Here is a 25,097-nt window from a genome sequence, read left to right as displayed (position 1 = left end):
TCTTACAGAAGACGTTACAGGTCTGTGAGAGCCAGAGATTTTCCTTGTTTGAGGTGACCAAATACTTATTTTCCACCCTAATTTACGAATAAATTCTTTACAAATCCTACCATGTGGATTCATGGATTTTTTTTTCACATTCTGTCTCTCACAGTTGAAGTGTACCTCTGGTGCAAATTACTGACCTCTGTTAACTTTTGACTGTTTTTGTTTTATACCTTGTGAAGCACTTTGTGATCTTTTATCTAGAAACATGCTATATAAATAAAATTTTACATACTTACTTACATAATTGATTCAACCTGAGTACATTTATTAGAATTGTTTTTATTAGAATTTAGACTGAAATTATATTTGCATTTCCATCTAACTAATATGATTTTATTGTATTATTATAGCACAAGGTTCAGTTAGCGTTGCAGAACTTCTTTTTTACTTTTACTTGAGTAAAGACATTGAATCACTTCTTTAACTTTTACCAGAATATTATTTTTAAACCATGTCTGCACTTATTTCAGTTGCTCCAGGGGTCTTAACAGAGGATTATCTGCCTCCATGTCCTCCTATCCCAGCATTCTCCTCTGTCACAACAGTCCTCCCTCTCTACATCCATGAACCTCCTCTGAGGTCTTTCTATTCTCCTTGTGCCTAGCAGCTCCATCTTCATCCTCCTTTGTCCAGTGTATCCATTCTTCCTCCTCTGCACGTGCCCAATCTTACCTCACCTCTCTGTATCCAAACTGCTCAAAGTGGGCATCCTACACATTACCATCATATGTCTAACTACATTCTCCTCTAACACCACCTTTTAGATTGCAGTCTCTGCATACAATACAGTCCATCTGTGAGTACCTTCCTCCCTCTTGATGAAGTAAATGTTCACCAAATTTATTTACATCATTTTCTCACAGTGCTGCTGTGTATGTCAAAGAATGTGCAAATGTGAAAGACAAAAGCTATGCTTTAAACTGGATCTGGACTGATACATTTAAGCTTCCTGTTCCACAGCCAGATATAGCAAACATGGAAATCAAATTAATTTTGACTGACTGAAAAGATATTTCTTGTGTGTTCTATTCTAGTAGCTGCAGGGGGTAAAAGGTCTGAGCTAACTTTACAGCTGAGCTTCACTGACTGTTGTTAGAAAAGTAGCGCTTACTATAAAACATGGTTTCCTAACAGATAATCTATCAGGCTGAAAACATGCTGGAAATAAATATAGTTGATGTTAAACTGAAACTCTGAACTTTACCTGCTCCTGACCAGGTGATCTGTTCAGCATCAGTTAACGTGGTGATTTAGCTTACTCACACATTCATTTCACTTTGTAGAGACAACGCAGTATTACCAACCTTATGACATCCTCACAGTTTGATTTAAATCAACCAGTCATTCATTCACATGCTGCTGTTTAAAAACATTTTATTGAATCAAAATTTTACACTCAGAATACATCAACATTTCATCTGCCCTTTGACCCCGTCTTTGTCCTCTCTACACGTGGAGCGCCATCATGTTAGCCTGGAGGACTCGGGTGGATTTACCACTTGCCTTAAATATAATTGTACTATATTAACAGATGTGTTAATACTGAAGGGAGCTTTCTGTTTGTTCAGCTCTGACCATGTGACCAATAAAATATCCTCAGGACTTCAGGTGTTTCTTAGCCATCAAAGAGACGACTGGTTCAGGTGAGCCACAGGTGACTTAGCATACAGAAAAGCTGCTCAGTAAGAATGACGACATCACAGATGAGCCCTGTATCACAGCACTGAGCCTGAGATGTGGTTAAGATCTCGGCCTTTGTTTAAACTTTAACCAAGTGAAGCTGTGAGGAATGTTAACCCTGTGTCTGATGACATAACAACGTGCAACCCCGACAAATTCAAACAAAGTTTCCTTAAACTGGCCTTGCAAACACAAACACAATTGGCAGCACGGACCATCATTTGGTTACCTTCAGAGTTCCATCCATGAAGCTTCTGCAGACAAGAATCTCAAATCTGATCCAAAGCATCTCTAATATACAAGTCAAAAAAGGCGCTCATACCATCTCAGACATGTCTCTGCATTATTTCTGAAACATGGGGACACAGCAGTGAGCAGTGATGTGAACTCATGTTTCGGGAACTAACTGAATATAATAGTAATATAAACTGATGGAAACAAACTAATGAGAAATAACACTGATCCACATGGCTCTTTCATATGGGTGGGCAGTCAGTCAGGTCGCACAGCACTTGTTGATAAAACTCCAAAAATATTCTGATTCTTTTCAATCTATTTTACACAAGAAAATAAAGACGACCATAAAATCTGACTTCAACATGCATTCAACAGCAACAAAGGCTTCCATTTAAGCTTCAACAAAGAAGAAAAGAACAAGAGTAGAAGAAGAAGACAGATTAATATCAATAACATCTGTGTAATAAAAACACAACCTTTGACCTATCGACTGTTCTCATCTATTGCTGCAACTGAGTCAGTGCTCAGGTGTCACATTGCTATGGTTACTCGAGAGGTCAGAGGTTGGAGTCCAGATTGCCATGGTTCAACAAGGTGATGCCTGGGTCCTCGGTGTGGGGGTCAGAGCTGAGAAATGGCTCAGTTTCCAACTCCAGCAGCGCTGGCAGGTCAGCCCCGCTGTCAGATTCAGACGTTTGGACAGGTGTATACTGAACCAGCTGCTTTCCTGCACCAATCAGAGAGCAGCACAGTGTCATGACATGACAACAGACAGGTGGATGGAGCAGCAACTTACTGAAGGCATGACTCACCCGTTCCGCTTTCTTCACTTCCCTTAGGAGCTTCATCAGACAGCAGCTAGTGGGAAACGGTAACATCAGTGAGACAGGTCTGACATCATCGGCAACAGTACGCTCTTATTTTTGAAGCAGCAGACCAAAGAATGTGAAATTTGCAACTCACGTTGTCCAAACTGTCGAGGTCAAAGTCTGCAGGCGAGCCAGATGAACTGAAAAACTAAGCACCCACACACACGCACACACAGTTAGTGACACAAGTGATAATAATGTGAGGTGGTAACAAGAAGTCAGACTAACCTCAATAAATGGAACTGTATCCAAGGAGAACGTCTGTGTGTTGAGTATGTTCTGCAGGTTCTCTAAGCCGCTGTCGATAGTATCCACATGATCCAAAAGCTCAGACCTGAGGCACACAGGTGAGACAGGTCTGATGTTAGGTCACATGTCTGCCGTTATTCTACATTTTCCTTTATGTCTGCAGAGATCCAAATAAATACATGATCTGCATCTCAACTGTTCCATACAGGTGAGCTCAGTTTGAACCTGCCAGTTCTCTGCTGTTAATAATCTTATGCAAAGGCTCCACCCCTCACTGTGGCCACACACAGTATTTCCTGTAGTCAGAACATGCCTGAAACATTTCCTGCTGTGAGCCACCTAAGAAACCTTTTTTGACCTGTTGACCGGATTGCTTACTTCTGCACTTAATATTGACCAAATATAATCAATTAACTATCTCATGACCTCTGACATCTGATCAGCTAAAGAAGCTGATCTGGACCTCACACATTTGACAAGAAGAAAATGCAGAATGTCACCAGAAGACTTCAAAACTTTACAAATATTTACAAATCAATAATTGTTTGTAGAGTTAGTGATTCACTTGTCAGGTTGTGCTGAGAGGAACCGCCAAACATCAGGTGGGAGTCCACCTGCAGAGGGAATGGGGCGTGGTCTGAAGGAAGCACAGGGGTTTTAATGACACACTTGTCCTGCAACAGGACCATCACCTAAAATGTAAGACAAACTGAAACCACACCATGGTTAGTTAAGAGGCTTTCAGATAAGGCAGCGCTGCACTTGCTATTCAAGTGGGCTGAATAGGAGGAGGTTCCTAAACTTGTAGCACAAACTTCAGACTGAGGTCTAACTCGCACACTCCTGACACAAGCTTGCAATCTGCATTAAGCAGAACACTTTCAGTATCCTGTCTGAAAGACACTTTTCAGAAAGACACTCAGAATGTCAAGGTGACGGATGCAGGGGGTGGGGCAGCTGTTCAGGGAAGCTGCAGGTGTTTGTTGGGGCAGTTTCTGGAGAGATGCTGGGGAAGCTGTCAGTAAAGGGTGACGCCTTTCCCCAGCGTAAGGGTGGACTGAGGACAGTTTAATAGACAGTCTACTGAGACGGTTTGTTGGGCAGCTCTTTGCAACCTCGAACACAGTTTCAGCTTTAGTCAGAGCAGGGCCACTGTTGGGGAAATACTTGGGCTAACTCTTGGTAAACACTCATAGTTGTTCATTGCAGGTGGTACTAACTCTATTAGAAGTCTCTATGAATGTTTCACAACTGCATACTGGTGTAGTCACACTTACCTGTCAATACAGGCGATGGCTTGACATTTCTTCTGAGGTGCTGTTGTGCTGGGGGCTGTGTTTGCTGTGGTAACAGAGGTGAGTGATTGGGTGGATGAGGCAGAAGACAGGGGGCCAGTGGAGACGGGGCTCATCACCACAATGGGACTGGCTGCTGAGAGAAAGATTTTTATTTACCAGAAATGCTCTGAACAGGAATCAAACTGCTAACCACAAACTTAATGTCTACCAGTGGGAGCACTGCTCGTGGAGGTGACTGGGGTGGGTGGCTCATTCTCCTCTAGGATGGAGTTAATGAAGGTGGTGGGGGAGAAGGGCGTGTCCACTGGTGCAGCCACTTCCTCCAGAACAGGACACACCTCCACCTCTGGACTGGACGGCTCCTCTTTGATATCGACTGATTGGCTCTCTCTGCAAGGAGGTTATGCACTCTGACTTCTGAAGGATCAATCACTTACTGACTAAGCAGGACTAATCTGATCAGTACTCACCCTTGGTCCGTCCAATCACTAGCCAATTCATCTGAACCAGATGTGGCCATGTCTGTGATGTCAGAAATGATGGGTCCTGAAGTCACAGAGGTGTCAGCTGAGAAGAGATTGGCTGCAGCCTGAAATGAAAAACACAAAAGCACAAGTGACCAAGTGAGGACAAAGATCTGCACAGGTAGATATGAAGAGTCTAGTTTTCAAAGCTAAAGCTAGACAATCAGCTAATGTCACTCTGAAAGATAATCACCGCTGACTGTGCAGCTCTGAGTGAAAGATGTAAATCAGAGACAAGTTACCTGCTCCAATGAGAAGGGACGGCTATATTTGGGCATTGAGTGGGTGTTGCCAGAGTCGTTGAGCATCAGAGGACTGCAGAGAGAGTTAAAATGAATAAACGAAAATGCAAAACATGTAGCAGCTTAGGCTGCTGCCCCTGCGACCCGGCCTCGGATAAAGCGGATGAAGATGGATGGATGGCAAAACATGTACAGACGAAACTGAATTTAAGGTCAGGTATGAGAGGGAAATGGAACTGGTACTTCAAAATAAAAGCAAAAGTCAGAAATTTGGGCAGTTGGATCCTCATTTTATCACCTGGGAACATTTTCTTGAAAATGTTCTTAGCAGAGAAAATCTCACAGCATCCAATCTGCACTTTGAAATTATCTAGTGTCTAAGTCACAATTGTAACATTTTGTGGTGTACAGTGTAGCATTTGTTGTAGTATCTATGGTATCAAAAAAACACTTGCATCTTCCTCTTGACTCCTAGCAGTCTGTTGGACTGAATGAGAGACACCAGGAACTGTATGAGCTGGAGAGAGAGAAAGACAGGCAGAGAGTTCATTAATGTTAAGATAATGTCTGACAACTATGTGGCATCACTCTCCCCTGAGGTTTTCATATTTTTAGAGGGATCACATCAGGTGTATTCTTACAGAGTTCTGCTAATTGGAAAGGTGTGGACAGTGAGAACAGGTACCTTGTTGACAACTTTCTGCTGCTGAGTGTGTTTCTGTCTCAGACTGGCCACCTCTCTCCACAGAGCCTCGTTCTCACTGAAATACAAAATCAGCCTTTAGTCAACACTGCCGAGTGGTTTCTAGCCCCGATTCTGGTTTGGTACTTACTGTTTCATTGTGACGATCCTGGAGTCGATGGTTTCTTGTTTTCCCTTCATCAACTGGACATCGTTCAGGATCTTATTCACTTCCTCTGCTGAGATTTTCGCATCATCCTGACGCACTGATGACACCTGTTCCAATCACAGCATACCGTTACCAAGGAGATGGACAGGACAGGTCAGATTGGGTTCTGAGTTCGTAGTACCACATGCACAGCGATAGATTAAAGGCCACTCTGACCCCACATTAAGGGGGCTATACAAAGTATTTATGATTGATTAGCTGTATCCTGTGATGTCACACAGCACTCTGAATCATCACCTTTCAGAGGAAGTCCAGCAGAGTCTGCCTTTAGTCTATCACCTGTCTGCATTTTTAGGTATTCTCTGGTGTGTGAGGCACTACATACGTTGGTGACTTTGCGTTTGATGTTCTCCAGCAGATGTTCTTGTCCTCTGATGAAGAATGGGTGCTGAAACTCTGTGTCATCTCTCTCTGGTTTCACCAGACCACCCTGCTCAATGTGCACCACCTTACGGAAACCATCTGAGAGAAGTACCATTACACCATCAATAAAGGATGTGGACACCATCAATACAATGCTACACTTGCTAATATCACAGCTGCTCTTTCTGGCTCTTCCATAGTCCAGATGCCTTTGTATGCACAGTGCTAGAGGTGGAGCATGCACAGGTGGGCCTGTCCTTTTCTTCTATCCTACTTTTTATAAAGATGGTTCTGCTGAGTGTTGAGAAAAGTTAAGCTTTTCAGCATACCAGTCAACTAGCACTTCTTCAGTGACATGGAGAAAAAGAAGTTGCTCATGCACAAAGATCATCATGATGAACGATCAGTTGATATACACAAACCGGTACCTCCAGCGCACAGACCAGTACCGGTCTGTGAGTCGTTTGGTACCGGACCACGAGAGTTGAGGCTCAGGTGTGAAATTTGTGGTTTTTATCCGTTTTTATCGTTAACTCTGTTTCCCTGGGTCTTTTCCCATGTGTTATGAATAAATGTTCTTTTTTGGGGGGTACCGATACTCGTTTTATTTGTTGTATTTATCCACAACACCTTTAAAACCAGTCCGTGAAAATATTGTCGGACATAAACTAGTCTGTGGCGCAACAAAGGTTGGGGAGCACTGGCTTAGCTCATTAACTGCTATCTTCTCATTAACTGCTATGTTAACTGCAGGCTACCTTGCCTTGTGATGACTGGTTGTTGCTGCTATGATAATTACAGCAGCAAAGAAAACCCGCTAAACACCAGACATTTCACTCATATCTCAATGTTTCTTCACAAAGCACACCTGATTGGGTGAATCTTCTTTCCCAAAAAATAAATCAATGAAAAAAAAAAAAAAAAAACAACCAGTGGTGATAGCCCCACCTCTGAACAAGCTACCATTCAGAGGTGGGGCTAACACACTGATGATTCCTTGCTGGTTACTCACACATGTTGAGTTGGCGGATAAAAGAGGCCATGTTGTTGTGCTTGAAGAACTTTGGGAGAACTTCTTTGGAAAACCGCCCCTGGTCGAACACATGGAAACTGGTACCACTCTTATACAACAGGAGAAAAAGAAAAAGAATCTGTATTATTGTGGTCGCTGTGATTCAGGATGCAAAGCAGGTCATCTGTTAATCAGAAGGTTAGTGGTTTAATTCCTCTCTGCTCCATTCCTTGGGCCACAAACTGAACCCTGAGGTCCGGGTGCTCTTCGATGCGTTCATTAGTGTGTGACTGTTCGACAGAAAGCGCGCAGGTTGAAAAAAGTGTCGCATGAATGTGTGTAAATGAGACATGGTGTATAAAGCACTTTGAGTACTTGAGTATTAAGGAATGTATAAGAACCACTCCATTTACCTTATAATCAACCGATAAAAACAGAGACTATATACGCTCTTACGCTCTCAGGAATCTCCAGGAATAGATCTGAAAGTCAGAGCACACTGCTAACACTTTAATCTCAGCTGTCTGCTCTCCTGCAGACTGTGTCTGACCAGCTCACAGTTTATTGATTATTTCAACATTTTGGTTTTTTTGCACATCAGGCACTGATGAATAGATTACTGATTGGAACTCTTATTTAAACAGAACACACACACACTGCAGATGAAAGTGAACTCTTTATTTGGATCATCTATCCATGGAAGAAAAACAACGATATAAAGAGAACCCATTAATTTTGGGGACTTGTGATCCATATCCTGCCGCGGAAGCTTTATGTAAAGGAGGTGAAGAACAAGAAAATGTTTGTTGTTAAAGCAAAAGTAAGCGCTACATAGCTAGCTTAATTATGACAACCTCAATCAGGATTTTTTTTTCTTAAGTATTTTTAATGATCTTTAGGCATGAAAAAAATATCTTGCAACTTCATTTCTTAAACATGTATTTTTCAAATAGTTTTTTACATGTCCACTTAGGTGGACATTTGGAATGGGTGGCAGGGTATGGGGTGACACATCAGTGTCCAGTGTAGTGGTTTATGTGCAAGTATACCATCAACTCTGACACAAATACAAGAAAACAGCCTTTGAATAGGTGTCCACTGTAGTGAGCACTGTGCGTGAAAGGGTTAAACACAAACTACCAAATGTAAATCTTACATTTTGTTGACTTGGATATTTACAGTGTAGTTCCAGAAAAGTTCAGGTAGTATTAACTTGTCACAATAATATCATGTCATAACAGTAAAGTTGACCGAGTATTTTTCTAATGCCAGTTAAATCATTCCTGCACTGCACAGCCAGGGTTGTTGTGAAAAGCAGATGTAGCCAGTAAGAGATAGGAGGTGTGCTTACATGTTGGTGCCATAATCAAAACTCCTCTCTGGCAGTTGTAAATAAATGTTGATTACTGCATCTGATAGCCCAGCAACTATCTGGCACTTTGGTTTCTAGTTAAACTAGGAGACGTTCACAGGGAGGCTGGAGAGCAAAGGACCGCAGTATTGTTTTTGCCATCTAGGTGGGGGTGTGGCAGTAATGAAAACCATGGATTAAAGGTTCATTTTCCTTTTTAAACTACACTAGGAAATTACACTTGAGAATCTTTAATCTGGTGTTACATGACCTTCAGCTGTGGGCGGAGCCTAATAGTTATGCAATTAAAAAAAACAAATAAACAAAAAAAAAACCCACCTAAAAATCAGGAAAATAAAGATGGAGACCTCTTGGTGATAAGTGACTGATTTCAGTGCAACTGGTAGTTAACACCTGCAGCTGTACATTGTGTGGGCTATGACTAGGGTTGCCAACCGTCCCTTAAAATACGGAATCGTCCCGTATTTAGAAACAAAAGTACACGTCCCGTATTGAGCTAATAAGGGACGCACTTTGTCCCGTAATACAGTGAGAATCAAAAGTAGTCTATAAATGTTAATGGAATTAACGCTTTGTTTGAAAACATAATTCCCAGCCCCTCTCCTGCTTTGTGACCAATGAGCTGACACCACACTTATGACAATTCGAGTATGACAATTCAGATTACCGCTCATCTCATTGGTCGAGGAAAGGTCGCTTACGGAGAAAATACCGGAAGACAACAGATGACCACAACAAGAAGCATGGCCAACAGGGAAACAAACGCCGTCACTGCGGTGCAAGTCTCGGACGACAGTACACCTAAAGCTGGGCAAACACTGTGCGATTTTTTCAGTCGCGTTATTCAGCTCCTGCTCAAACTGCACGATTGACTCGCAGGGGTTAGAAGTTGGTAGGTCACGATGCAGGTCTCACACTATACCGCCCGATGCTCTGATGCGACCTGAGTGCTCACACTGTGCGTCCATAAAATTAAGGTTATAACAGAAAATCTGTCGCTCGCTCTCTCTGTCTCTCACTCACACAGACACACCACCACCATCAACTTTGCTAAATTGCTAATAAAAAACATTGATCAGGCAGCTGTGATTGAGCAGCGATGTAAATCCAACTATTTTCACGGTTGTTGTGGTCGTGATAATTTTGTGAGGCCACATCGAAAAGGCTCGGATGAGCTTTCCAAAGTTCTACAAGTTGTGCCTCCATCGCTTGTGTCCAGATCACACGCTGCACAGCCGTGCTGCTCCGTCTTTTTCACCGACGTTTACGTGTTTGCGCGCGAGCAGTGTGAGCGCCTGTGGTGACACCTTCACGAGCGATTGATGATCGGGAGCTGGTCGTGAGGTGTTAATCACTTCTCGTTACCCCACGTATACTACACGATGAAGGCCAAAATCGGTCCGATCACTCAAAAATCGGCTCAAAATGGGCCTAAAACCGCACAGTGTAAGCCCAGCGTTAGAGCAGCAATGTTTGTTCCCCTCAGAGAAAGGGAAGAATGGGAAAAGGAAAACACCTGGCTGGAAAAAGTTAATATGGGCATGTGCAGTGAATATCAGCGCTATGTGGCCAGAAGTGTGATAATATAATTTATTTTGTGTAATAAACGACTGCAAGGATGGATGATTACAACAAATTGATGACTAATACATAAAAGTAATACATAGATGAATAATGATGATGAGTTATGATGCGTAATCATGGGAACAAGCGGGTTTTCAAACGGGAGCAGCTGATTAGCATTAGATAAGCTGAAATAATACCTCAACTGAAGCCAATTGTACTAAATGCACTAAATGTGCACTGTTACAAGAATATTTTTCTTTCTATTGTTTTCTATTATTTTAAGTTAAGCAGGACAGAGTTCTTTTAAAGAAAGATTTACTTATATTCTCAAAAGTTAAGCATGACAGGCTTCTGTTTAAGAAAGAGACCTGTTTTATGTGTTAATGTTGTCATTTTGAGCTAAAAATAAATGGCTAAATGATCATTTGTTTCACATGTGTTCATATCACAAAGAATACACATCTACTTAAATCAAATTCAAGTCAAAGGGTTAAAAAAAATAATTTCACACACAAAAAAAGAGCTAGAAAATTCACCACACTGGGAAGGGTGAAGACAACTGGGTCGCCCGGCCCTGGCCACGAGGTGTCCCTTATTTATTTTTCAGGGAGTTGGCAACCCTAGCTATGACACTACAGTGACATCAGCTTATTTGAATTCAGGCTTTATGTCAATCACCAAAACAGCTGCTGGGATCTGTTTGTCAGAAAAACAACCGTCAACTGATCATTTACTGACTAGCTGATGATGTCTGAAATCATTTGACCTCTGACGTGAGATCTGTTAGCCTTAATAGCTCACTGAAGCCAAGCTAACTGAGCTGACCTCTTTTCCTTAGTCAGTAAATAAAGTTTGTCAACAAACCTGTCTGCATTCCAGTTTAAATAAAGTTGTGTCTGTTTCTGCAGTGTAATTAAAGTTAAACTTGTCTGCGTTAGCTGTTAGCTATTAACGTGCGTACCGGACTCCAACAGATGAGCGGGTCGGTGTCCGGGTCCTCCACCAGGGTCCACAATTTGGTCAGGAAGGCCGGGACGTTCCCGCTGCTCAGCACCGCCCCCCCTCCTCCGGGATATTCCATCTGAGAGACGAAAATCGAGCACACACCTGAGCTAACGACGCTAACTGCTAGCTGCGTCAGAAAGAAAACAACGAACTACGACTCGGGTCCTTGATCTGACTCGGACCGTGCCTGTTTGGTCCCGCTGCTGAACTCAGAGTTCCCCGCGGGGCTGCAAACAGACGTCCTGAACTTTATTTCACTTAGAGCAGCGACAACTCCGCAAATCCGATAAAACACAACTGCGCAGATAGCTGCCCAGCGCGGTCTGATGGCGTCAGCACAATACGTAACCCTAAAGTTCTGTCGCGCTGTGATGTGATGTGCAGTAATGCGGATTATTATTATTTTAACTTCATTAGCAATTCAAACATTACAGATATAAATGAGCAAAAGACAATGTCAGGGGGTTTCGTGTAATAACAATTAGACACAGGCTAATCACAAGATACCAAACAAGGAGCATAAATTTATAGTTTTATTGCTTTTATATTATGAGAATGTTGTATAGTTTTAAAATATTGTCTGGTTTCATTTATAAAGCATTGAAAAGACGGTTTTGCATTAGAAATTTTGGATTCATGTATATGAAATTTAGCCATTAAGATTAGTAAATTAATCAAATGAAATGTGTTTGACCTATTTGCAGGGCAATCAAAAAAGCCAAACAATATTTTTCCGTAACAAAGATAAGATAAAAGAAACAACAAAAGCACAAACATCTTGCCAGAAAAGATTAGCGCATAAGTAGGATCAAAATAAGAGAGAAATATCTTTCTTCTAACAGTTAAAAAAAAATAACAGTTAGCATCAATGTCTTTTTATATCGTACAAGAAAGGTTCTGGTGGGTTAAAAACTATGAATAATTTTAAAAGATATTTCCTTTAATTTCTTGGTTAACAGGAATTTCAATGGTGTGGTCCAAATTTTCTTCCATTCCAGGTCCTAGTATAAATTATTCCAGTAAGCAACAGCCATTGGGACACAAGTTCTGTCTTTCTGAAACAGAGTTCTTATGCCAGGGTTGTTTTTCTTCTTTATAGTGGGAAAATAGATCTGTGTAACAGAGGTAACAGGATATGTATGTGTGTATCTATCTATCTATCTATCTATCTATCTATCTATCTATCTATCTATCTATATATATATATATATATATATATATATAGATAAAGATATATATATATATATAGATAAAGATATATATATATATATATATATATATATATATATATATATATATATATATATATATATATATATATATATCTATATATATATATATATATATATATATATATATATATATATATCTTATCAATACTGTAATTACAAGATAAAACAAAGACTAAAATTTATTTATTTATTTTTTAATTTGGAATAAAGTTCCAAATTGATGTTGGGTTCCTGAGAAATTGTTTGATCCAGTTTACTTTAAACACATTGTTTACTGTAGAAAAGTCAAGAAAGTTTATTCCACCATGTTGGTATGAGTTGGATAAACTGCTCCCTTAATATAATGTATTGTATTCTTATAAAGGAGTCTGTCAATATCCACCAGGGTTTCTGTATTTACATCAAGAGACAAAGCAGCATAAGTCAATCGAGATAATCCCTCCGCTTTGGTGTGTAAAACTGAAAAGCCTTTCAGAGATAAATCCTGTTGGAGCCAAGAATTTAGTTTTTTGTTGTGTTTTATGTCAAACTGGATTGAAATTGAAGAAGTATCTGGTGGTTTGACTTTTATTAATTACCAAGGTAAGTGATCGACTCTTTCACTGGAATGCCAGCAATAGAGGGACTGGTAGAGTTTCTGAGGGCAAGCAGTTCACATTTACCGATGTTTAAGTGGAGTGCTGAAGCTACAGAAAAAGCATCAGTTGTGTTAATGTTTATCTGCACCTGTGAAGCACTTTTTAAAAAGAGGGTGGCATCATCAGTAAGCTGACTAATGAATTTTTCTTTTCTGCAATTGTAATGCCTTTCAGGGGACTACGTTTAATATAGTCAGAGAGGAGCTGAGCACAGATGAGAAACAAATATAGGGAGATGGGGCAACCTCGCCTGATACTACGGTTCAACTTAAACCTAAAGGATGTACCGGCATGTAATTTGATGGAACAATTAGCATTTTTGTACATTGTTTAAATAGCATTCTGAACATAAGGGCCAAAATAAGATGAGTGTTGTTTGCCTTCTTCTAACCACCATCTATCTCCTTGATCTCATAAAGCCTCCCGCATTCAATTTATAAATGTCATTTAATTTATTCTGTTGCAAAACAAAATCAATCTCATCATCTTCCGATCGGTTCTGGAGCAGTTATCCTTGTAACTACATTAATTCCTTCAGTTTTCCTTTGTTTTGCTGTTGAAAAGCCATACTCAAATATTTAGCGGCTTCAAATTTGAAAAGCTCCCAGTTTTGACAGTAAACATGACTGGCTAGGGATTTATCCCAGAAACATTTAATCAATACCAGAATATCTTCAATCCCTGTCTCATGTTTTAGAAGGGAATTATTACGTTTCTAGTAGCAGCTCCTACGCGCTTGGGCAGCATGAAGACTTAAAGAAACCTGAAGTGATACCGCTTTGTGTTCTGTAAGTGGAGTTGGCATTATATTGACTATTATGTTATTCTTATCTAAGCAATCAGGGACTAACCAGAAATCAATACAGGATTTAGAAGAGCTGGATTTATTATTCCATGTACAGTTTGGCTTTAGGGTTCTTAACTCTCCAAATGTCTATTAAAAGAATTTTTTGCATAAATGCAGAGTTATAGCAGAGTTATTTGAGCAAGGTGGGCATCTGTCTAAGGAAGGATCTATTATATTAAAGTCACCTCACACTAGTAACAGAAGATTAGGGTATTTGATAATCAGAACAAAAAGCATGTTTCTGGGGCGTCCAACAAAAAGTATTTTTCTGACTGGCAAGAAGAAAGACATTATCAACACTGATGGTAAATTCTAACACATAATGACCTACTGGGGTATACTTCAGAGTGTATAACATTCTCATTAAATTTGTTCTTTTTTTTTTTCAACTTTAATTTTTATTAGTTTTAGTTAACATTGAAAACGATACAGTAAAGAAAATTACAAACAAACGAACATATATGCAGTCTGGAGTTTACATTTCTTTTTCCACCTATCAAATTTCTTTTTATGGTGTGTTTTTGGTGCCACTTCGGAATGCTTTCCACTTCCTCCATTGTCTATCTTTACATCCCATCAGTCTAATATTGAATGTGATTTTTTTCCATCTCTGAGATACCCTCTACAATCCTAATCCAATCTTGTTGAGTAGGAGGGTCTGGGTGTAACCACTTCTTTGTGATTGCTTTTTTAGTTCTGGCTAGAATTATTTTTTACCAGATATAAGTCCTCCTTTTGTATCTGTTCCTTTATGTTTCCAAGGTACATCACTTGACAGGTGTTTAGGAGTGCATAACCCAGATTATTATCTATGGTCATTTTAAGGTCTTCCCAATACTTTTTAATTTTTATGCACTTCCAGGATACATGTGAATGATCTGCTTCTGTTTCTCCACACAGTCTCCAACATTTCTGTGGACTTGAGATCTGTTTACTTTTTATTTTGGATGTAATGAAAAAACGCATCAAATTTTTCCAGCAAAATTCCCTCCACAACGGCGAATTCGTTGTGCTGTGTTGTATTTCACACATACTAACCCATTCCTTCTCTGTTATAGTTATGGCAAGTTCAGCTTCCCATTTCTTTTTAAGGTAAAAGGTTGTGTCCTGTCTATCTTCTTCTAAAGATCTATAGAAGGTGGAAATTGCTTTGAATTGTTTATGTTCATAGCAATTTTTTACTAGTCCAATAACACCCAATGGTTCTTCAAGCCATTCAGTCTTTATTTGCTTTACACAATAGTCCCTTACTTGCAGATATCTAAAAAAAATCTCTATTTTCCAATTTGTATTTATTTTTTAGTTGTTGGAAACTCAGTAGTGTTCCATTTTTCATTAGAGTAAAAACTGCTGTAATCCCTTTTAACTCCCATCGTTTGAATGTTTGGTCCAATTGTCCCGGCTTAATTTTTTTTTCGTGTCTAAACCATCTCAGCAAAAATAATTGTTCTTTTAACTGATGTTTTTCTATTACTGTGTGTCTAATGTAAATTTCACAATTTGATTCATTCTACTTTTGTAAGAGGTCATTGTTTGTCAGAGATAAAAATTTGAATTTTGTTTCCCTCAATTTCTTTCTCAATTTCCTTCCACCGTGCCTCATAATCTGGTCTACACCAACAAACAAGAGGTCTAAATTGGGCTGCGTAAAAGTATTCCCTTAGGTTAGGCAAAGCCATCCCTCCCTTACACTTCGGGAGTTGAAATGTTGTTAACCTTGTTCTGGGCTTCTTCCCATCCCATATAAACCTTGACATCATCTTATCCCATATTTTAAATTTACTTTGAGGTATAGAAAGTGGGAGTGATTGAAACATGTAAAGCAATCTTGGGAGAACGTTCATCTTTATTATTTGGATTCTAGAGTAAAAAATTTGTAGGTATTGTTGACCACCGTTCTAAGTCTCTTTTGTTACCCTCCACCTGATTGTAGTTTGTGTCAAACATAGCAGATAATGATTTTGTCAAGGTTATGCCCAAATATTTCATGGTATTCAAGTGCCACTTTAGTTTATATTCATCTCTAATCTTTTGAGAAGGTGTATAGTGTATGGGCAGGGATAGCTCAGTAGGTAAAGCGGTCGCCCCATGATCGGAAGGTCGGCGGTTCGAATCCACTTAACGGCTACCCTGAGGTACCCCTGAGCAAGGTACCGTCCCTACACACTGCTCCCCGGGCGCCTGCTTAGTGGGCTGCCCACTGCTTCACTGAGTGAATGGGTCAAATGCAGAGAAAAACAAGTAATTTCCCCATGGGGATCAATAAAGTATCCATTATTATTATTATTATAGTTGAATGATAGAATTTGTGTTTTGGATACATTAATTTTGTAGCCCAATAAGTGTTCGAAGGTATGGAATAGTTGCATCAAACACTTGTCAGGATCTCGTAAAAAAACAATGACATCATCAGCAAATAATCCAATAAGATGTTTTTGTCCGGCTAGAGTTACCCCCTCCATTAAATTTGTTCTTAAGAGTAATAACTCCTGCCGATCTTTCTGATCCATTTGAAAACCATAGGTCATTGTCCCATTGCGTTTTCCAAAAAGCAGTATCCTTTTAAACAGAGTGTGATTCTTGAAAAAGATGAATAAAAAAAGACAGTATTCTGTTGATTTGCAAACAAAAACAAAGCTTTACGCTTAACAGTGTCTCTTAAACACCTGACAATGAGAGAAAAAAATTGATATAGACAATGTGGCCTTAACACAAAATAATGAACAGTTTACTTCCCTTAGTGAACATAGTACTGACATTAACAACTTTTAGCCTGAACCTCAAAATTGTAGATAATCCCTTATGTGACATCTGTAACTTTTCACCAATAAGTCATCAAATGATCAATATGTTCATATGTACATCGATGGTTTTTGGCTGAACAACTATCAAAATATCTTGCATTTTATAAGGGGGTGGGACAATGGTGAACAGTTACAAGAACCAATTTCGTTTCACATGGTCATGTGGGACAGCAGCTGGCAGGAGGACTCTTCATTCCACTTCAAACATCTGGAGCCCACAATCGAAAAAAAACCCCTCAAAACCACAACTACCACGATCTTGCTGCTGATGAAGAAGAGGATGAGGCTGATGAGGTGCTTCCAATGTATCTCTGCAGGAAGTGGTTAAGGCTGAAGACCACACCCCAGCCGATGGCAGGGTCCATGTTGATGAAACCATCTAGGTTCATCTGGCACTCTGAGGGGAAAACGCAGCCCAGTATGATGACATCATAACTAAATGGTACACGCGATTACACACGCTAACAACTGGGAAGTCATGTGACCTGCAGTGCATATAGGGGCGTACGTAGGGGGAGGCATCTTCCACGATCCATCAGAGTTCCTCATGTGAGATCGATCAGATGCGAAGTTCAACAGGAAGCTGTCAGCAGGAACCACACGAAACTTCCTGGCAGACAGAAGGGGAAATTGTAACTATGATGTCACTCAGGTGTGTGTAGTTTCCTGTCATGATGCTCAGCTGTGTCTTACCTGTGGTATTCTGGTCTGATGTCACTCTCTGAGCGTAAGGCTTGGGCAGCGTAAAGCTTCAGGCTACAGGGAAACGAGAGCGTTGAATCCAGATCATACACTAGAGAGTCCGATTGATCTGCCTGCAGCAGGATCACATGGTAGTCCTGAAACAACAATGTTATCTTTAATGTCATTTTGACATCATTTGTGTTTATGTCTGTGCTCTCACAGTATTAACAGTGACATCACAAACCCAGATAACCGGCAGCTCTCCGTGTCCAGACTTCTGCTTCCACAGAGGAACCTCAAAGGAGAACAAATACAGAACATCAGCTTTAGAACCTCACCTGAGATGTTTCAAAAAACCTAAAAAACCAAGTGGATGTTTTTAGAATGTGACAGAAGTTCATGTGTTATTGTAGGGTCTTTACCTAAGAATATAAAGCACCTGGAGGCACCTTTTGTTTTTGCGATTTGGTGCTATATATGTAAAACTTAAATGACAGATGTCTAAAAGAGCATGACAGGTGTTTCACAGAACCATCCTTTAATCCATTTTTTGCCACTTATTCGCATTCGGGTTACGGGGCGGCAGTCTGAACAGAGAAGCCCTCACCCAAGCCACCTCCTTTAGCTTATCCAGGGGGGCGCTGAGATGTTTCTAACCCAGCTCTGAAATGTAATTTGCCTCCTCCTAGCATTTCATGCGCAGAATAACTCACCTGGGAGTTATCCAGGAGGCATCCTTGCAGGATGCCCGGACTACCTCAAACTGGCTCATTTCAATGTGGAGGAGCAGTTGGCTGTATTCTGAGTCCCTCACGAATAACCAAACTCTATCTCTAAGAGAGAGCCCAGCAACTCTTTGAAGGAGACGCATTTCATTCAGTTTCATTTATATAGCGACAAATCCCAACAACATTTGCCTGAAGGCACTTTATATTGTAAAGTATATAAAATAATAGTTTCTTCATAACCTCTCAGACCGGTTTCCTCTTTTTCTGTATTTCTTTGGTATAGTCGTGATTAACTTAAGACGGTCCAGCCTTCATATGTTACTTTTTGTTTCTATGCCTGCCATATTATGTGCTTTTTAACCTGGTACTCCAGGAAGCAAACAATAATAGCTCAGTGGGCCCTTTCACTGTGTGTGTTTACATTCTTGGCAATCTTCAGCAATGAGCAAAAAAAGGTTTGTCACAAATCCTATGCTGTCATTTCTTCCAGACCCCTCAGGAATTCCGTGTATCCGTATGCTGTTGCGTCAATCTGGACTCTAGATCATGACATTTAGCAGCTAGTTTAGCCACTTCTTGAAGTGCAAGACAGCAGTCCTACGTATTGGTTTAATATGCATGCTGAAGGATATATCCTGATCAAAAATGACTCCAAGATTCCTCACAGTGTTGGAGACCAAGGTAATGCCAACCAGAGTAAGCATATTGTTAGATACCAAATTCAGAAGCTGAAAAGTTAGAGGTCATCCAGGTCTTTAAGACATTCCTGCAGTTTAACTAATTGGTCTGTTTTATCTGGCTTCATGGGTAGATAAAGTTAGGTGTGATCTGCATAGCAGAGAAAATATGTGCTATGCCTTTTAATGCTCCTATCACATAACCCCGTGGAACTCCATAATTAATCTTGGCGACGTCTGTGGAGAGGACTGTCCATGTACATAAACAAATTGGAATCTATTACATAGATATGATTCAAACCACTGCTGTGCATTATGTTTAATACCTACAAGCATGTTCCAATCGCTGTAATAAAATGTTTCCCCACCACCTGCTCCAACTCACCACCAGACGGTGATTAATTGACATAGAGCAGCAGATCTGATGATACAATTACAAAATCCATCATCTTCATTTTAAATCTGACATTATACTGGCATTTGGTTCTCACCGTTCTCGTCTCATTGGAGATGAAGATCACAAACAGATGTTCCAGCGGTGCGGTTCTCTGTTTTCTGACATAGTCACAGAGTTTCCAGACATTTTCTTCACTGCAGAACAAGAACAGACAGAAGGGCAACAGACAGTCAGCCTGTAGGACTTCCTGAAAGTTCTGAAGGATTAGTGTGTCCTGCTGATCCATATGATCGTTTTTATTGATGGCTAATAGAAAATGTTTCACCAAGTCTTTAACTCCAATTCCAATTCCACACGTTGCTATCAAAAACATTCACTCCTCAGTCAGAACCTACACAACACAGAGAAAAACACACACCTGAGGACAGTCAGAAAAAAGGGATGAAGAACTTTTCAAACCGGAATCTCACTGAACCTGAAAAGAAAGTGCTAGCCAAAGGACTCCATTTTGCCATTTCTCCTCAACAGTTGCCCATAGTGGACCTCATCACAGCCACAGAAACCGCCATACGGATTAATAAATTATCACAAACAGAAGCAGAGCAAATCAAGATGAAAGTTTCAGCCACCCTCTCCAGTGCCAAAGTCCCTCCGTCTAACCTCACAATTAGAGCTGGGCGATAGAACGATAACGATATGTATCGCGATATAACTTTTACTCGATAGAGAAATTAAGCTATCGCGATAGACCTCGCCGCTCTTGTCCTCTTAAAAAAAAAAAAAAAAAAAAAAAGGTCAGCCAATCCAAATTAAGTAGCGCAGAGCCGAACCAATCACAGCCGCAGCGTCACGTCGCGTGACTTGTTACGTACAGCACAAGTGCCAAGCCGCACGTGTGTTTGTTTGGGAAGCAGCCAGCGGGTAATGGAGGAAATGAGTGTGCCGACTAGAAAAATCAACCGAGCGTGACCGAAGAGAAAACAGATGATGGTTCCAATGCCGGAGAGATTGTCGAACGGAAGAGCCATAGAAGTTCCGTAGTGTGAAGGTATTTCGGCTATTTCAAGTCTGACAAAAAACAGAGTAGCATGCACTGTAAATTGTGCCGAAAGCAAGTCTGGAAATACAATAAACTGGTGCATGCGTCACACTGTGCGCCACGTTATTGTTTCGGTGAAATGAATTTCTACAATACTGTTACTGTTAATTCTACTCTCTGCAGTGTTTAAATGCTTACATACACACACAGTTACTGTCCCTCCACACATACGACTCGGTTCTGCTTCTATGCCCCAGCTTTGTTTACTTTTTCCCACCGAGGCTTCTAGACTTCTGATTGGCCAACATTTCTGCACGGTTAGGAATCTAGCGCCACCTGCTGCTTTGGCATGTTCATAGCAGCGTTTTCCTTCATTTCTGCCTTTATGTGTGGACGGGATTATTTTTTAAAACGAAAACGGAAAATCTCCGTTTTCAAAAATACCCGTGTACGTGTGGACGTAGCCTCAGTCTCTGACTGGAAGCGCTAATTCGTCATTCGGCTTTTGTCAGACTAAAGTAACTGTTAAAACTGTTTGAAAAGCTAAGCTATACAACAAGGAGAGATTGAGAATTTCCTTTTAGTTCTCAGTTTATTTGATATTGACAAAAGTTAGTCAGTTTTGTCTGTTCTTCTGTAAAACAAACTAAGATTTATTTTTAGAATTAATATTTTGTTTCTAAGTGGAATTGACAATTTAGTTTGTTTCGTTTGTTCTATTTTGAAACTTAAACGCTTTAGCGGCTGCCTTTTGTGTAGTTTGCAATATTTGCCTTTATTTATCTGAAAAAGTCTCATGTTCCTTAAGTACATCTACCCTGTTGAACTTATTATGGGAAATAAATATTTAAATAAAAACAAGCTGCTGATTATTTCACATTTTACTTGTGAGCAACGGCACATTTAAATCTTACAAATATAGTTATTTGGCTTATATCGTGATAGATATCGTTATCGCCTGAAATGAAAAAAACATATCGTGATATGAAAAAATCTCATATCGCCCAGCTCTACTCACAATACAAGAAAAGAAGGCCGTCGCTTCCCTAAGCATAGACCACAACATCACCAGCTGACAAAGGAAGGTGCACCGTGGTCCTAAACACAACAGATTACCACACAAAGATCACTACTCTCCTCAGTGACAAAAATACCTACGAAGCCTTAAAGCGAGACCCCACAAGCAGCTACAAAAAGAAAGTTATAGCTTGCCTTCAAGACCTTGAAAAGGACAAAATCATTGAGCGCCCTTTATATCATCGCCTAAACCCAGGGGATGCCATACCCTGCATTTATGGACTTCCTAAGATCCACAAAGAAGGTGTCCCACTCAGACCCATTGTTAGCAGCATAAACTCAGCTACTTACAACATTTCAAAACACCTAGCTACCATTTTAGCACCTCTGGTGGGGACCACCACATATCACATCAAGAACTCCACCGACTTCACCGACAAGGTCCAGAAACTTACCCTGGATCCAGATGAAACCATGGTGTCCTTTGATGTAATAATAATAATAATGGATTGGATTTATATAGCGCTTTTCAAGGCACCCAAAGCGCTTTACAATGCCACTATTCATTCACTCTCACATTCACACACTGGTGGAGGCAAGCTACAGTTGTAGCCACAGCTGCCCTGGGACAGACTGACAGAAGCGAGGCTGCCATATCGCGCCATCGGCCCCTCTGGCTAACACCAGTAGGCGGTAGGGTAAAGTGTCTTGCCCAAGGACACAACGGCCAGGACAGAGAGCCCGGGGATCGAACCGGCGACCTTCCAGATACAGATACGATGTTTGCCTTTCCTGGACTGCGCCGTGCGCATTGAAGAGAATGGAAACCTCAACATTGAAGTTTACTGGAAGCCCACACACACGGACCAGTACCTCCTCTTTGACTCCCACCACCCTCTGGAACACAAATTTGGAGTAATTAGGACCCTACATCACCGGGGAGAACATGTTCCCTCTAAGCCTGAAGTGAAAAAGAAGGAACACACACATGTTAATGAAGCTATTAAAACAAGCGGTTATTCTAATTGGGCTTTCATCAAGTCTGCAAAGATGCACAGAAAAGAAGATCAGGCACCAGCGAGGGAGGATAAGAAAGAAAAATGCAACAACATTGTCATTCCCTACGTAGCCGGTGTATCAGAAAAACTCCAGAGAGTCTTCTCCAAGCATGACATCCCAGTTTACTTCAGACCCAGCAACACACTCAAACAAAAACTAGTTCATCCCAAAGACAAAACTCCTAAACACAAACTTAACAATGTAGTGTATGCTGTACAGTGTAGCGAGGAATGCCCAGACCTCTACATTGGAGAGACCAAACAGCCACTTCATAAACGCATGGCACAACACAGAAGAGCCATCTCCACAGGACAAGACTCGGCATCTAAGAGGACAAAGGTCACTCTTTCGAGGATGCAAATGTTCATATTTTGGGTCCTTCACTCTAGTTAGCAGTGAGCGCAGCACACGCCACGTCCGATATGAAAGGGCCTTTCATATCAGATCAGGAGCGCTGATATAAACAAACTGAAGCAAGAGCGGCAGAGGCTGCTTGGGCTGATCCGCTCCCTGGAGAGTGACATTGAAGACCTGAAGAGGCAGATCTCTGGAGATGAAAAGACCAGTCAGGACAAGGAGAGAAAGAATCAGGAACTGGAGAAGTTTGTTCTTGAATTCCAGCTGAAAAGCAGAAAACTGAGCCTCTGCAACATGACATCAGTGTGAAGAAGGAGCGGATCAGTCAGCTGGAGGAAGAGCTGATACAAACCGACAAGAGCAATGCTCAGCTGAAGCTCACCGTCTCTGAGCTGAAGCTCAAACTGAAGACCAGAGACAAAGAGATGTACAAAGAGAGTCAGAAGGTCAAAGATTTGGAGACGCGTCTCCAGCGATTGAAATCAGACCTGGACAACTGTGTGGGCTTCATCCAGGAGCCTAAAACCCTGAAGGACAACATACAGATGCTATACGCTCGATATGTCCAGCAGACTGAAAGGGTGGAGAGAACCAATGCAGATGATACTGTTCAGAAGGCGCTGCGTCACCAGTGTGAGCAACAGGAGAGGACAGTAAATGGCCTCAAAATGAGGCTGGTCAAATCTGCAGAGGAGCACGAAAAGGTCTACACCAAAATCATGAAGGAAACATGACTCTGATAGCTGAAATCAACAAGCTGCGGAAGGAGCTGCATTTGGCCAGGACTCAGGCTAAAGACGTCAAAGATCAGCTGGCTCTCTTAAAGAAGCCCAAGAGGTCACAGCCCATCAGAAGAAGCAGCCTACCAGGAGCCCAAACAGCTAGGAGTCAGCTGATTGTCTTTTACCTCAGCAATAGCTCTGCAACTAACACACAGCAACAGATACACATACAAGAAGAAAGTTGTTAGTATGATTGTTGTATTCATTCTTAATGTAAATTGATAATGAATGTGTGGATTTGTATGTTACCATAGCAATTTACTGCAGAAAACAATCATATTGATAAAGGTTTGATCACTGACCTGTTAAAAAAATAAAAAATAAATGAAAGGGCCTTTAAAGAAGATGGGGCGATAGTCAAACTGACCAGCAGATGTCACTGTGGACATGGGTTTCACATTTTTTCGAAGCCTCGATACAGTTCGGTTGTATGTTTGTTGATAACCTGATATTACCACTGTTTAAAGGAGGATTATTATTCCTTTAAATGTTCTTGTGATTTTTATTCTCTCACTGACAAATTTAAAGAAACTGCGCTAAAAATTAAACGGAAATCTGAACTAGCCAATCATTGTAGTTGCAGCTGCTTTGACCAGACGTGTGTTTACAATTCTCAGGAGCCAAGTAATGTTCTGACACAGAGCCTGCACGTCACCTGTTGCAGGTATGTCGAGACTCACCAGTAGCAGCTCGTGTACACGCAGTCCTCGCGCGTCGGAACGAGTCTCCGATTCATGATCGGGTGTTACACTGAAAGAGCTCCAAGGGAAACGGGCTGACGCCAAATCCGCTAAGGAAAGGGGACTTTCAAATTAAAAGCATCGACAAAGTAACAGTAAGACTGGGGTCTAACTGCTAATTTCACTTCGCTGCCGCCACAAGAAATTAGCTTCAGTGCTCCCTTATTTAACCTCCTACATTAGTGACACTGCATCCTTCATGAAAGGAGAACACCGTTTACAGCAAAGCACTATGAGAGAAACAAACTGACCTCTGAACCTGTTAGCTAGCTTAGATTTTCAGAGAATAACTACTTTAGCAGTATACAGTCCCCATTCACTCAGGAGTTATCCTTCTGCTCAGCACCATAAATCATCAGAAAAGACTTGTTTTTCATTAAATCTTAGAAATTGTAATTTTTGTAAACATCTGCACTGCAAATTTCTCAAGTTTTAATTAGATTTTAGATCAAATACTTCATCAAACTGAACTGAACAAATCTGTTCATATCATATTGATTATACGGTGAACTAAAAACTACATGAGTGAAATTTTCTCACTGAAATATAAATAAAACCCAGACAGATCTGGATCATCACTCCAGAAACTAATTCGAAACAAGCTAATGAGCAAATCTAAAACTAGAATAACTGTGGTGAGATGGGCGGAGTTCACAGGGGGTCCAGGCTCCTCAGCTAACTCTGTAAATATGGCTGTCATGATATCTGAACTTAACATCT

General features: G+C 40.8%; 2 protein-coding genes and 1 pseudogene across 5 annotated transcripts; 1 reads left to right on the top strand and 2 right to left on the bottom strand.

The window, feature by feature from the left end:
* Positions 1–1,405: 1,405 nt before the first annotated feature.
* On the bottom strand, positions 1,406–11,707 carry hsf1 (heat shock transcription factor 1). Of its 3 annotated transcripts, none has more exons than XM_085395642.1 (15): positions 11,333–11,707; positions 7,434–7,542; positions 6,384–6,520; positions 5,981–6,105; positions 5,833–5,908; positions 5,603–5,664; positions 5,148–5,220; positions 4,852–4,970; positions 4,590–4,771; positions 4,361–4,514; positions 3,649–3,720; positions 3,063–3,168; positions 2,929–2,982; positions 2,778–2,823; positions 1,406–2,692 (listed from the first exon to the last, which is right to left on the bottom strand). In XM_085395642.1, exons 1-15 carry the CDS (start codon positions 11,450–11,452, stop codon positions 2,523–2,525), a joined length of 1,605 nt encoding a protein of 534 aa, XP_085251768.1. In that variant the 5' UTR covers positions 11,453–11,707; the 3' UTR covers positions 1,406–2,522. The 3 variants fall into 3 exon arrangements, with proteins under 3 accessions (XP_085251768.1, XP_085251769.1, XP_085251770.1); XM_085395643.1 differs by having other exon boundaries at positions 4,361–4,511; XM_085395644.1 differs by lacking the exon at positions 3,649–3,720.
* A 2,791-nt stretch (positions 11,708–14,498) lies between these two features.
* Positions 14,499–24,592, bottom strand: ntaq1 (N-terminal glutamine amidase 1). 2 transcript variants are annotated; one of them, XM_085395636.1, is made up of 6 exons: positions 24,318–24,592; positions 19,478–19,577; positions 17,826–17,876; positions 17,591–17,736; positions 17,406–17,507; positions 14,499–17,294 (listed from the first exon to the last, which is right to left on the bottom strand). In XM_085395636.1, the coding sequence occupies exons 1-6, from the start codon at positions 24,371–24,373 to the stop codon at positions 17,222–17,224; spliced, it is 528 nt and encodes a 175-aa protein (XP_085251762.1). In that variant the 5' UTR covers positions 24,374–24,592; the 3' UTR covers positions 14,499–17,221. The 2 variants fall into 2 exon arrangements, with proteins under 2 accessions (XP_085251762.1, XP_085251761.1); XM_085395635.1 differs by having other exon boundaries at positions 14,507–17,294; positions 17,383–17,507; positions 24,318–24,528.
* On the top strand, positions 19,996–23,085 carry LOC146644188 (uncharacterized; annotated as a pseudogene).
* Positions 24,593–25,097: the final 505 nt, after the last annotated feature.

This window comes from Rhamphochromis longiceps, linkage group LG22, assembly GCF_057381845.1.
Source record: "Rhamphochromis longiceps isolate RC_006_pf linkage group LG22, R_longiceps_female_GT1.1, whole genome shotgun sequence".
Lineage (NCBI taxonomy): Eukaryota > Metazoa > Chordata > Actinopteri > Cichliformes > Cichlidae > Rhamphochromis > Rhamphochromis longiceps.
This window is presented reverse-complemented; position numbering and strand designations above follow the sequence as displayed.